The sequence below is a fragment of the Prionailurus bengalensis genome, chromosome A1 (genome assembly GCF_016509475.1).
Source record: "Prionailurus bengalensis isolate Pbe53 chromosome A1, Fcat_Pben_1.1_paternal_pri, whole genome shotgun sequence".
Classification (NCBI taxonomy): domain Eukaryota; kingdom Metazoa; phylum Chordata; class Mammalia; order Carnivora; family Felidae; genus Prionailurus; species Prionailurus bengalensis.
The window spans coordinates 158,143,540-158,157,750 of record NC_057343.1 but is presented as its reverse complement, the minus strand read 5'-3'; the positions used below and the strand labels follow the sequence as shown (position 1 = coordinate 158,157,750).

The 14,211-nt window shown below is 33.6% G+C and overlaps 1 protein-coding gene across 2 annotated transcripts in view; it reads left to right on the top strand.

Annotated features, from left to right (window-relative positions):
- The window catches only part of TTC37 (tetratricopeptide repeat domain 37), an 87,364-nt gene that overhangs the window by 60,085 nt on the left and 13,068 nt on the right, over positions 1-14,211 (top strand). For both annotated transcript variants that reach the window (XM_043593854.1, XM_043593865.1), the window contains 4 exons: positions 1,697-1,825; positions 5,231-5,352; positions 7,108-7,266; positions 12,406-12,558. In XM_043593854.1, the coding sequence (XP_043449789.1) occupies positions 1,697-1,825; positions 5,231-5,352; positions 7,108-7,266; positions 12,406-12,558 (563 nt within the window). The remainder of the gene's footprint in view (positions 1-1,696; positions 1,826-5,230; positions 5,353-7,107; positions 7,267-12,405; positions 12,559-14,211) is intronic.

Here is a 14,211-nt window from a genome sequence, read left to right as displayed (position 1 = left end):
TCTCCTCCCTCCTGTAATCTAAACTATAGAATACCCTAAGATCTCTAAGGGATTTCTTCACTTAATCTTAGAAATAAGTCAATGTTCAGAAATTATTAACTGGAATTTAAATAAAAACTTGAAACTACAAAAAAAAATTCAGAAATTGAGTCTACCTCAGTTGGAACTTTGGATTTTAGACCTGATGATACCCGAGCCATCATCCAGTTCATTTGTTTTATAGAAAAATGAGTCCTGAAGGGAAAGCTGGCAGAGTTAATTAGTGCCATTGTTAGACCTAAAACCCAGATCTAAGAGTCATGTGCCTTTCATTATACATTAATCAGATCTCATAAGTTCTGAGGGATGGTTCCCATTTCCTTATTCTAGAATTTGATTATATCTTTTGTTATTTAAATAGTCATTATTTCAGGCAGGAGTTATTTTATAATGTGGTATGCATTTAATTTTTTCGTAAAAATTTTTTATGTGCCTAAGATTTCTAATGATTCTTATACTATTATAGCAGTAATACTGATCCTCTATAAATGAAGTAGAGAAACATTTCAGACATTTGATAGGGGATATATATTAGATGGAGCAGTTAGATAAAAAATATAAAATTGAAGCTAAAATTTTTGTTTAAATGACACTCTTTTTAGCTAGCACCCCTTGTGGGATTAAAAAAAATTTTTTTTAAGTGTAGCAGGACTAACATACAGGCCATGCAAATATTAACCTGCAAAATATGACTTATGAAATAAAAGCAAAAAATAAAAACTCTTCTAAAGTTCCAAGTTCTTTTTCACCTTGTCTTCACAACTGCCTTTCTTAAAAAGAGGCATCTGTCTGCATAATCTCTATTATTACCATCTCAGTCTCAGTCCACTGCTTCCCCCTCTCCCCAGAAGAAGCTATCATGGTGTGAAGGAAGGAAGGAAAGATCAAATCGATGAAGAGATATATAATCATAGAATTCCTTCATTTGGAATGATAAAATGGCTTTCACGATTGGCTGTTAGAACATATGTAAATGGAGTTATCTTGAGCTTTTCCTTTGACTCAGACTTTTCTTAAAAACTGAGAAGGAGTGTTATCTTGCCTTTCCTATGATTGAACCTTTAATACAGAGATTGAATGATAAACATAAATGTCTCTTTGAGACTTGTCCTTGGTGTCCAATGAAAGTGAATATAATTGACTTTTCCTTTTTTTGTTGTTGGTTTCAGTAGTAGAATTTAGTGAATCATCACTTACATGTAACCCAACAGTGCTCATCACAGGTGCCCTCCTTAATGCCCATCACCCGTTTAGCCCATTCCCCCACCCACCTCCCCTCCAATAACTCTTTTATTTTCTCTGTAGTTGAGTCTCTTATGGTTTACCTCCCTCTCTGTTTTTATCTTATTCTTCTTTTCCACAATAGAACAGTACTCTAGGCAGCTGAGCTAATCAGCCATGGAAGAGCTTAATAGGATATTTCTCATCCTTTGCTGTATTTTGAAAAAAAAGCAAATCTTGAAGAATGAATATAGTAATATGCCTTCTGAAAAGAAGTATAGTTTTCCTTTAAGAAAATGATTTTTTTTTTCTAGATATATAATTTATTTTATTTTCAGTTTAATTTTTTGGTATTTATAAACTCTTACTCTCATTTTTGGTAGCTTTTCAGCAATATGTTGATATTAACAAGCCTTCTAACATTTCCTGTGTTTAGGTGACCCTGCCGTCTGGGCTGGGCTAATGGCAGCCTGTCATGCTGAAGATAAACTGGCTCTAGTGGACAACACTGAGCCGAAGAGAATGGATTTGTACTTGGCCCTGTTATCTGCTGTTTCTGCTTCAAGTAAGCTTAAACAACCATTTCATACATGATGAATTCAGGGCAAAGTACTCAGAAGGATATTGCCAAAAGGTAGTGGGCACACTTAGCCCTACACTAAAGGCTATTATGTTCTCATCAGACAAAGCTTAAAAACAAGCCTTGAAAAGATGAAATCATTTTCAAGGGGCTTAACTTCCTACAGAACAAAGCCCAAGAACATTACAGAAATACAAAAATGTTCAGCCTTCAACAAGGTAAAATTAACAATGTCTGGTGTCCAGTTAAAAACAGAATAGGCATGCGAAGAGGTAGAAAAATACCACGCATAGTGAGATAAATCACTCAATAGAAACAGATCCACAGGTGACATGATAGAAGTCTCTTTAAAACGTAATTGTTCAAAGCACACATTACAACAATAGCACAAAGAATAAAAGGGGGGGCGCCTGGGTGGCGCAGTCGGTTAAGCGTCCGACTTCAGCCAGGTCACGATCTCGTGGTCCGTGAGTTCGAGCCCCGCGTCAGGCTCTGGGCTGATGGCTCAGAGCCTGGAGCCTGTTTCCGATTCTGTGTCTCCCTCTCTCTGTGCCCCTCCCCCGTTCATGCTCTGTCTCTCTCTGTCCCAAAAATAAAATAAACGTTGAAAAAAAAATTAAAAAAAAAAAGAATAAAAGGGGAAAATGGAAGTATTCTGTTATAAAATTACACTGTAAGTGAAGTGGTATAATATTACTTAAAGGTGGACTGTGACAGGTTAAAGATGAATACTTTAAAATTTAAAGTAGACACTAAATAGAGTTATAGTAAATAAGCCACCAAAGTAGATAAAATGAAATCATAAAAAATAATCCAAAGAAGAGGAAAAGAGAACAAAGACCAGATAAGACAAATAGAAAACAACACATTAGTTAAACCCAGCAATATCGGTAGTCAACTTAAATGGTCTAAATACCCTAATTAAAAGGCAGAGATTGTCAGATTGATAAAAAAGCAAGAGCCAACTATAAACTGCCTAAAAGAAGAATAGATAAAATATAAATTTATATTTAAACATAAAGATAAAAATAGCCTAAAAAGTGAAAGGATGAAAAAGATATTCCATGTCAACACTAATCAAAAATAGGTGAGGGGCACCTGGGTGGCTGAGTCAGTTAAGCATCTGACTTTAGCTCAGGTTATTATCTCACAGTTCTGGAGTTCAAGCCCTGCATTGGGCTCTGTGCTGACAGCTCAGAACCTGGAGCCTGCTTTGGATGCTACGTCTGCCTTTCTCTCTGCCCCTCCCCCACTCATGTGTGCACTCGCGTGCGCGCTCTCTCTCTCTCTCTCTCTCTCTCTCTCTCTCTCTCTCTCAAACAAGAATAAACATTAAAAAAAAAAAAGAAAGTTGAAATGGCACTGCTAATTTCAGGCAAATTAGATTTCAGAGCAAGGAATATTGCCAATGATACAGAAGGCCATTTCATAATGGAATCAGTTCATCAAGAGAACATAACAAATCTAAGCATTTAAGCACTAAGTAGCAGAGCTTCAAAATACAAAAAATCTGCATTGTATTTCACAATAAGATGGGTAGAAAAAATGAAAACTTATGGAAAAATGTACGAAGCAAAAACTTACAGAACTGAAAGGGATAGACAAATCCACAATTATAACTAGAGATTTAGTAATCTTTTGATAATTGACAGAACAATTGGACAAAAAAATCTGTAAAGATATAATAAAGACTTGAACAGCACTGTCAAGTAACTTGACCTAATTGGCCTTTGTGGAATACTTCTAATAACAGCAGAAGGCCTATTGTCAAATGCATGCAGAGCACTTACCCAAATCTTAAATGGGCCATGAAACAGGTCTAAATAAATTTAAAGGGCTTCAAATAATGTATTTAGAAACTAAATAAATACTTTTAAATAATCCAGTTCAAAGAATAAGCTAGAAGGGAAGTGAGAAAATATTTTGAACTGAGTGAAAAGGGAAAAACAGCCTTTCAAAGTATTAAAAGCACTGCTTACAGAGAAATTTATAGCATCTAATGTCTACATTAAAGCCTTCAAATCAGTGATCTCATCTTCTCCTTAAGAACTAGAAAATGGAAGATGAAATTATACCCAAAGTAAGCAGAAGAAAAGAAGTAATAAATAGTAGTGATCAGTGAAATAGAAAACAGAAAATTAACAAATGTGAAAACTTGTTCTTTGAGAAGATCAATAGAATTGATAAACCTCTAGCCAGACATCAGGGATAAAAAACAGTACCCATGTCAGAAATGAAAGAGGGTAGGTACATCGCTATAGCTATTTAAAGGCTAATAGGATCTTATGAACAAGTTTATGCCACTAAATTTGGCAACTTAGAAATGGACAAATTCTTTGAAAGACACAAAACTCACTTCGGAAGAAATAAACTGAATAGCTTTGTATCTGTTAAAGATACTGAATTTATAGTTCTAAATCTCCCCACAAAGAAAACTCCAGGACCCAATGTCTTCACTGATGAATTCTACCAACCAATTAAGGAAGAAATAATGCCAGTTCTAAACAAATCCTTCCAGGTAATTTTAAAGTTTGGTAACTTTTTTCTATATGGCCAACATTACCCTGACACCAAAACCAGGCAAAGACTTCAATAAGGATACTGCAGAACTACTGTGCAAAAATTCATAACACACTGTATCAATTCAAATGCAACAACACATAGAAAAGATGATACATCATGATCACCTGGGGTTTATCTTGGGATCGCAAAGTCACTTTAACATTTGAAAATGCATGTAATTTACCATATTAACAGCTGTGAACGTGCTAGACAAAGGGGGTCTATACTTTATGATTCTATTTGTATGAAAGTTTAGAAGATACAGTCTGATCTATTGTGACTGAAAAGAATTAGCGGTTGCTTGGGGACAGAGGGTGAGAGGAGAGGTAGGTAGGGGAACAGAAGTGATTACAGAGGAGTAGGAAGAAACTTTTCATGATGGTGACTATGTTCATTATCTTGATTTTAATGATGGTTCATGGATAGACGCCCATGTCAAAAGTCTTCAGAATGTACTGTTTGAATACGTACATGTGTGTAATTTACGATACATCAATTATATCACAATAAATATTTAATTTTTTACAATGAATTATTTTTAATTTTGCTGTAAAGTGTTTTTTGTTTTTTGTTTGTTTTGTTTTGTTTTTATGTAAGTCACAAGTCTATAAAGTTTTAAGTTACTCAGCCACAAACATTCCTACCATGAAACTCTTCAGAAACCTGTCACGTGTCAGGATAGTTTATGGTATTTCGGTAGTACATGTAAGTTTAAAAAATTATAGATGCATGGTAAGTCTAATTGTAATACTTCTTAGCAACTAATTACTCCTTTGGGAAAATGTTATAAATCGCAGAGGAAAGTAACACTGACATTTTTGTTCACAGTTAGAGACAAAGAATTCCTTGAAAATTATAACCAATCTCTTGAAAAGTGGTCTCTCTCCCAAGCTGTCACTGGTCTAATAGACACAGGAAGACTAGCTGAAGCTGAAGGCCTCTGCACAAAGGTATTATTATTATGAAATTGAGCATTGAGATTTGTGGATTCTTATCCTACTTGGAAAATGACATTAAAAATAGAGTGCACATTATTTAAAGGGCATATGGTGATGGTGTGATGATAGTAATGATTATAATTACCCAACATTTATTGAGTACTTACTATAAGCTGGTCAGTACATTTAGCAGTTTGTATTTGAACTTCACAACAATGTATGACATGGATGTTTTATTATTATCCCCTTTTTATAAATAAGTAAACTAAAGCTTAGGGTAAGCGATTTACACAAGAGTTTGCAGCTAGAAATTGATTGAGTTGCCATTTGAACTCACATTTGTCTGATTCTAGGACCCAAGGACTTAATAGGTCTTTGGGAAGGCAGTACCATTATGGAAGCAGTATTTTCCTTTGATTTCTGGTTACTGCCTTCAGAATGCTATGTTTTCCAGCATCCCTGTATTTTTCCAAAATTCTGAACCACATAGAATGACTGTGAGGATTAAGTGGGTGATTGGAGCTACTCAGTAGTCACCTTTTGTAAACCTGGATTGTGGGCTCTGTGAGTAAATCCTTAGCACCTTGCCAGCACACAGTATGGGTTCAATAAATTTCTATTGAATGAATGAATCCATTTCATAAAGCTATTTAGAAATAATTTAATGGATAAGGACAGTTTTAAACATCTCCTTATCCTGACGTTTTCCTGAAAACATCTTTTTTCATAATTGCTTACCAGGAAGATTTTATTTTCTTTAGAAATGTGTTTTGTTTTGTTTTTGTTTTTGAAAGAAAGATCAATATAAATTTTACAGAGAAGGAAGAATGGATCTTTGAAGATCCCTTTGGTGTTTTAATTCTCCGAAAAAGCAGAGTAATAAATTTTCTCTTTTATTTAAGAAATTTCATCTATATTCAGGACAGATTAGTATTATGCAGTGAGTGTTTAACAAGCAACTGACAGTTGCTATGTTCTGTTTGACAGAATAAGGGATACTTTTATGATTTTTTTCTTGTCATTCTTTTGTTCCAATCTCTTACTTAGAAGAAAGCAATCACATACATTTAAGACTATAACTTAATTAATAAAAAATAGAGAAGCATGAGATTGAAGGACAAGCAATAAAGAAATGTTTAAAACAATAGTGGAAGGCTTGTTTAGAAAACTTTCTTTAACTTCTCCCCCGTACAGATATATATAGGAAAGGAGATGCATATACATATATATAATTATGTATGTGTGTGTTTTCATGTACTAATAATGGCTTAGGGAAATGGATAAATGGGTCATTTTTCTTACTACGTGTAGGAAGTCTTTGCCTAGAGAAGGACATCCAGTGAATATCTTTGTGAAGAGGTTGAAAAAGGAAAACATTTATAGCTCTTTTCTTCTTATATGGTCTAGTTTCTTCCAATAAGGCATTGTTTTAGCCTTCACTGTTAATATTATGTTTTCTTGGTTCAGCTATTTACATTCAGAACTTAAGTTTTTCAGGATATCACTTGAGAATAAAACAAGTCAAAGGGAAACTAAATCTAAAATAAATTCCTTATAAACTACAATTATAGCATTACCAATTTCAAAGTTTATTTAAATGTGGAGTTTTATATGTTCATCGTTCTATTTATTTTACTTTTGCAGTTATTTTCTTAATAAGAAAAAAGGTTAAATTCAGATTTTTTTCCAACATTAAGAATAGCTTAGTTGCTATTTTAACATTCAAGAATCTGTGTGATATATTTGTATTTGGGGTTTAATTTTTAGAATTTAAAAAGTAACCCTAATCAGCCAGCTGTTATCTTACTTCTGAGACAAGTTCAGTGTAAACCACTCCTGGATTCACAAAACCCTCTCCCAGATGCTGTACTTGAAGAGCTGCAGAAAACAGTCATGTCCAATTCAACTTCTGTTCCAGCGTGGCAGGTAAATTCTTTCCATTCTTACAATGAGTCCTTAATTAGAATACTTCATGATACTAGATGAGGTTAGGCGGTATGCTCCATTTTGTTTATCTTGCTTTTAAAGTCACCATATATGTTTCGTTTTCAATAACTGAAGCATGCTGTATTGGGATTAAGGAGACTAAGCAAGTTTAATACTAATTTAGGATCTGCAGCTACACCGCTTCAAAGGTTTTTAAATTGTCGATTATGAATATCCTCAATTTAAAACAATGTTGAAAATACTGCCTTTTACATAGGATTGATGTAACACACTAAAGGAGTGTTTCAAATATTTTGTCATAATGGTGCTAACTCCACCTTTAGGGAGGATGTATGTGTTTTTTTTTCTAGCTACCTTATAGGGAACCCATATCCAGGATTTTAATGGGTGTTTAGTGCTTTTTGAAGTAGTTATGGATGCTTGAATGAATAGACTATCCTTTTAGCTGGCTCTGGTTATCTACAGTGACAAACACATAATGATCATTATATACTTTATTCTTATCGATATTAAAACACAAGAAAACATGTAATTACTTTATTCAGTGTATTATAGTTTCCTCTCTGCTCCAGAGAAAGTATCAAAGGGGCTTTTTGATATCGATTTTACAGAAGCTTATTTTTTACTGTAATTTCTTGCTCATTTTGATCTTTCATTATAACACCTTTTTGATGTCCCTGCTTAAAAAGATTATCCTATGGCATACAGTAGTTGGACTATGCAAGCTAAGCCTACTTTTTATTCTAATTATTGGAGAAGGGTGGTGCTTTTTTCCCCTCTTCTAAAGTTTGCCATATGAGAATTAAGATACTTTAATTCTAAGGTCAGATGGATAGTAATGATTTCATATTCTTCATCAAGACTTCATATGCATGTCAAACTAAAAAGGAAAAATTAAAAGATAAATTATATAGCATGTAGAGTCTTAAAAGATAGTGTGTCTTCTTTTATGATATAATTCACAAAGAATAGAGTATGAAAATCTTATAAGTACCATTCATTACATTTTTACTTACCTATATACCTATTTAGCCACCACCTATACCATGATACAGAATATTGTCAATAACCTGGTTGTCTCCCCCCTGCCTCTCTCTTTGATTTCCCCCTACCTCAAATAAAAAGGAGAACAACTATTCTGACTTCTGTCACTTCTCTCTAGTCTTTCTGCTTTTTGAACATCACATAAACAGACTCTTGTTTTGTGTGTGGTTACTTTCATTCAGCATCAAGTCTTTGGGACTCATTTAGTTGTTTCACGTAGCTGTAGTTTTTTTCGGTTTCATCTTATGAATATATTATAAAATGTATCTCTTTTACAGTTGATGGACATTTGGATTATTAACAGGTTTTGGCTATCATAGTTAATGCTGCCATGTCCATCCTTAGATATGTCTTTTGGTGGGTGATAAGGGATATGTATGTTTACTCTAGTAGATCCTATCAAACAGTTTTATAAACCACTAACAAATTTTGAGCATTCCAATTGCTGGTATTGCTAGAAATGGTTATTATTTCCCCTTCTCAGTAGATAAGTAGATAATAGTATCTTGTGATAGTTTTAACTTGACTTTACCTGACTCATGATGTTGAGCCACTTTTCATAAGCTTAATGAACCTTTGGATATCCTCTTTATAAAGTGCCTTTTTTTTTTTTTTTTTTTTTTTTTTTTAGTTTTTCGTGGGCTGCTTTTTAATTGATTTTTGGAATTCATTGTAGTTTTTGGATACAAGCACATTTTGAGTATTTGTATTACTGCACATAGTTCCTCATGTCTGTACCTTGGCTTAACACTGTTAATATTATTTTTTGATGAATAGTTGTTAATTTTAATTAAGTCTAACTTACCTTTTAATGGTTAATGCTTAAATTTCTATTTAAGAGTGCTTTGCCTCCTTTAAGCTCCTGAAGATATTTTTCGCTTTTCTTTCAGAGATTTTTGTTTTACTTTTCACATATTAGGTACATGATCCGTACAGGATTAATTTTTGTTGATGTTGCAGAGTCAAGGTTCTTTTTTTCCCAGATGTATATCTTACTGTCCCCGCATCATTCCTTGAAAAGACCATTCTGACCCCACAGAACTGTAGTGATGGTTTTACATGAATCAGGTGACTGTATATGTGGGTTGTATAGGGCTCCCTATTCTTTTCCATTCATCTACTTGTTTATTCTTACAGCTTTACAATTAGTTTTGATGTGTGGAGCTAATAGTAAGACCTCTGACTTTTTCTCCTTCAAGTGTCTCAGGTCATTTAGGTTTTTTGCATTTACATGTAGATTGTCAGTTACCCTGCTTCCTTACCGCCCCCTCCCCCCCCCCCCCCAAACAAAAGCCCTGCTAGGATCTTGATTGGAATTACATGAATCTGTAGTTTAATTGGGGGAGGATTGATAAAGGAATACTACTGAATTTCTCTATCCACAAATGTGGTATATGCCTCAAATTATTTAAGTTCTAAATTTCTCTCAGTAGTGTTTTACAGTTTTCAGTGTAGAGTCTCTTACATTTTTGTGTTAAATTTATTTCTGGGTAGTTCATGTTTTTTGTTCTATTACAAATGGTATTTTTGTCTTGTATGTTAGCTCCAAACACTTAGAAATGCAATGATATTTATATGTTGACCATCAACAACCTTGCTGAATTCACTTATTCTTTTGAAATGATTTTGGGTTTTCTGTAAACATAATTAAGTCATTTCTGTGAGTAGTAAAGTTTTACTTTTTCTTTCCAATATATTTATATTGATTTTTTCTTGCTGTATTGCACTGTTTAGAACCTTGAATAACAATATTAAATGGAAGTGGTGGTAAAATAAGTGAATGTTCTTATTTTCAACCTCACATAGAAAACATTTACTGTTTCCCAATTATGATATTTACTGCAAGTTTTTATAGATACATTTATCAGATCAAGGAAGTCTTCTATTCTAAATTGATAAAAGATTTTTTATTTTTTTCATGAATGGATGTTGAATTTTAACAGATCTTGTGAGGGGCATCTGTTAGAATGGTTCTTTTTTATTATTCTGCTAATGTGGACTGTGTTGACTTTCAAATGCTCAACTAACTTTGCATTCTTAGTAGAAATCTTACTTGGTTTTCCTGGTTATGATGTATTATTCCTTTTATATATTGCTGGGGTTGATTTGTTAATGTCTTTTTAGAGAATTTTTAATACCTATATTCAGGAGAGAATGGCTTATTTTTCATTCTTATGAGGTCTGTGTTAGGTTTTGGCATCTATGTTGTTAATTCTCCTTTATTTTCTGAAAGAGTTTGTATGAGAGTGACATTTATTTCTTTAATGTTTGGAAGAATTCACCATTGAAGCCACTTGGGCTAAGGATTTTTTTTTTTTTTTTTAATTGCTGGTTAAATTTCTTTTCACTTCTTTAGCATTCATGAGCTATAGGAAATTTGTCCAGCACATCTCAATTTCATGTTTATTGGCATAAAGTTGTTCATGATATCCTCTTAAATGTATCATGGGGGCACCTGAGTGGCTCAGTTTGTTAAGCTGAATTTGGCTCAGGTCATGATCTTATGGTTCGTGAGTTTGAGCCCCATGTTGGGCTCTGTGCTGACAACTCAGAGCCTGGAGCCTGCATCAGGTTCTGTGTCTCCCTTTCTCTTTCTGCCCCTTCCCTGCTCTCTCACACTCTGTCTCTCTCACAAAAATAAATAAACATTAAAAAATTTTTTTCACTGTTTATATAATCTGTAATGCTTTTTTTCCATTTTCATTCTTACATTGGTAATTTGTTTTCTGAATTTTTTCTTGATAAACAATTTTGTTAACTTGTCAGAGAACCAACTTTTTGGTTTGATTTTCTTCATTATATTTTCTTTACACATTATTGATTTCTTTTATTTTTTATTTTCTTTATGTTCTTTGCATTTTGGGTTTTTTTTTTTTTTTTTTTTTTACCTAGCTTCTTGACAGAGAAACTTACAGATTTTCTGTCTTTCTCCAATATATATATGCATCCCCCAGGACTTTATGTAGTGTTTTCATTGTCATTTATCTGAATATGTTTTCTAATTTCCATTGGGATTTCTTCTTTGATTCATGTTTTTTTCTGAAGCATGATGCAAAATTTCTAATATGGGAGAGGATGAATTTTTTAGTTATTTCTGTTACTGTTTAATTTCACTTAATCAGTAAACTGTATGATTTTAGTTCTTTAGTTATATGGTTGGATTTGGTAAATATTGCATACACATTGTCACTTAATGTATATACTGTGGTTACTGAATGTAGTCTTCTCAATATGTCACTTAAATCGAGCTAATTAATTATGTTTAAATCTTCTATGTCCTTATTGAACGTTTTGTGTTTCTTTAACCATTGCTAAGATAGGTGTCCTAAAAATCTCCAACTTTGATTCTGCATTTGACTATTTTTTTTCATTTCTGTCAACTTTTGCTGCATAAAATCTATATTATTAGGTAAATACAAATGTAGGAGTGTTATATCTTCCAATTAATTGATTCTTATTATGAAACAGCCCCCTTTGTCTCCAATATTTCTTGTTTTAAAGTCTACTTTATTAATACAACTATACAAACTTCTTTTTGATTAGCATTTACATGATATGTCTGTTTTCATAGTCCATTTTGATTTTGTTCTTGACTTACCATCTCAGAAAACTCTTTAAGACTGTCAAGTCAGGGGCACCTGGGTGGCTTAGTTGGTTAAAGCATCCGACTCTTGATTTCTTATCAAGTCATGATCTCATGGTTCTTGAAATTAAGCTGCACATTGGGCTCTGTGATGACAGCATGGAGCCAGCTTGGGATTCTCTCTCTCCCTCTCTCCTTGCCCTTCCCCTGCTCACACTCTCTCTTTCTCTGTCTCAAAATAAGTAGATACGCATTTATATTAAAAAAAAACGACTTTCCAGTGATGTGGCTAGTAAGCTCTTGCTGATAGAATGGGCAAGATGGCTACTCCTTTCTTGACCTGTGATTTTTGTTTTTTGGGGGCACAAAATTTAGCAATAATGAAATAAAAAATTAACTTTATCAATGTGTATTGACTTTGTTGGAAGTAGAGTAGCAGGCTATGTACTAAATTGAAATCTTTTTGGTTCTTTTCTCTTTATGTTCCTCAGTGGCTGGCACACGTGTATCAGTGCCAAGGAATGATGGGTGCTGCAGAGATGTGTTATAGAAAGAGTCTACAAGTAGCATCCCAGCAGGGCAGTTGGAGTGGGAAGCTGTCAAGTCTGCTGAGACTAGCTCTACTTGCTTTAAAAGCCTGCATGGTAAGATCATGTTATAATCATGAAAAATTGATTCATTTATTTTTAAGATGATCGTGCTTTCTCTCAAGTTCCTGTTTTGTCACCTTCTCGTGAGGCCTCCTTATGGACTTTGTATTTGGGCTTTTGATGGAAATAATAGCAATGTAAATCCATAGACTCCAGCAGAACAGTGTCATTGTTTGGGGAAGAAAAGAAACAAAGATTGAAATTAAAAAGTTGAATTAAGGCAGAATATACATTTTTATTTCTTGTTGATAAGTTAGAATTAACCCAGCTACTCATCTGTGACAAAGGTGGCAATAATTAACATTTCAGCCCATTTCTCAGTTCAATTTAACATTCTGTAAGAGGATTTCTAGTAAGTTTTGATTTGACATCAGATTTTTGATACAAAGATTGGTACATTAATCTGTAAGTCCTCTGTACTAGTATGGAAAACTCCTTAGATAAATGTTTAAGTGTGTGTGTGCTTTGGGGGGAAAACTGCAGAACAGTGTATATGATATCCTAGTTGAGTGTATGTATGTGTGATACATATATTTAAGAACATATATGTCTAAATATGTTGTGTTTGTGTGCACCTGCTTATGGGTACATAGAAAGATATAAAAAGATATAAAAAGAAAATTAATGAGGGGCATCTGGGTGGCTCAGTTGGTTAAGCATTCAAGTCTTGATTTCAACTCAGGTCATGATCCCAAGGTCAAAGGATCCAGCCCCACATGGGGCTCTGCACTGAGCATGGAGCTTGCTTATGATTCTCTCTCCCCCTCCCTGCTCTGCCCCTCTCCATCCCTAGCTCTCTAGCTGTCTAAAATAAAAAAATAAATAAAATAATAATTAAAAAAAGAAAGTTAATGACAGTTACTTTGGAGAATAGCACTGGGGGTTTTTAAAGGATGATAGAGAAGACGTTTTCATTTCATATCCTTTGATAGTATTTTAATTTTTATCATATAATGTTGCTTCTGTAATTAAAAGATAAACTGTCGTTCTTTGTTTTACATGGTTAGAAGAAATTGTCCTAGATAGGCCTGAATTAATTCCTGCTTTTGTCGTAGCAATCCATTGCCAATGTTATTTGCTTGCTTTAACTAAGCTTTCTGATAAAGATATATAAGGATTAGGAAATGTTTTCAGCTTTGGTGAGATGACTACAGAGCACATTTAAGAGCTCCTTAGGTCGGTGGCCATGTTTTGTTCATCTTTGCATCCTTGCTTTACCACCCTGCCTTGTACATAGGAGCTCTTCAATAAATGGTTTTGAATGAATGTGTACATAATAATGGTTGTCAAATTTGTGCTGATTTGGGTGAAAAAAAATGGTGGTTAATTGTAGACCATCAAATATTTTGTTTTGTTACATATTTATATTTAACAAATATCTTTGTGACATTGATAGCTGTGTGCTATGGAAGCCACACATAGTACTTATAAGTCTCTTGTATATGTGAACTGGAAAAGTAGAAACTCTTTTAGTCTAACATTATTTGTTAGTTAATAAATATTTTTATTTGGGGGGAGGGTGGTTTTTTTTTTTTTTTTTTGCCTGTTCTTAATGCTGGGAAATTAAATCTGACTTGGAATAGAACAATAGGAATAACAATAGCAAACATTATAGCACTTAGCCTGTGCTAGATACTGTTATAGTGA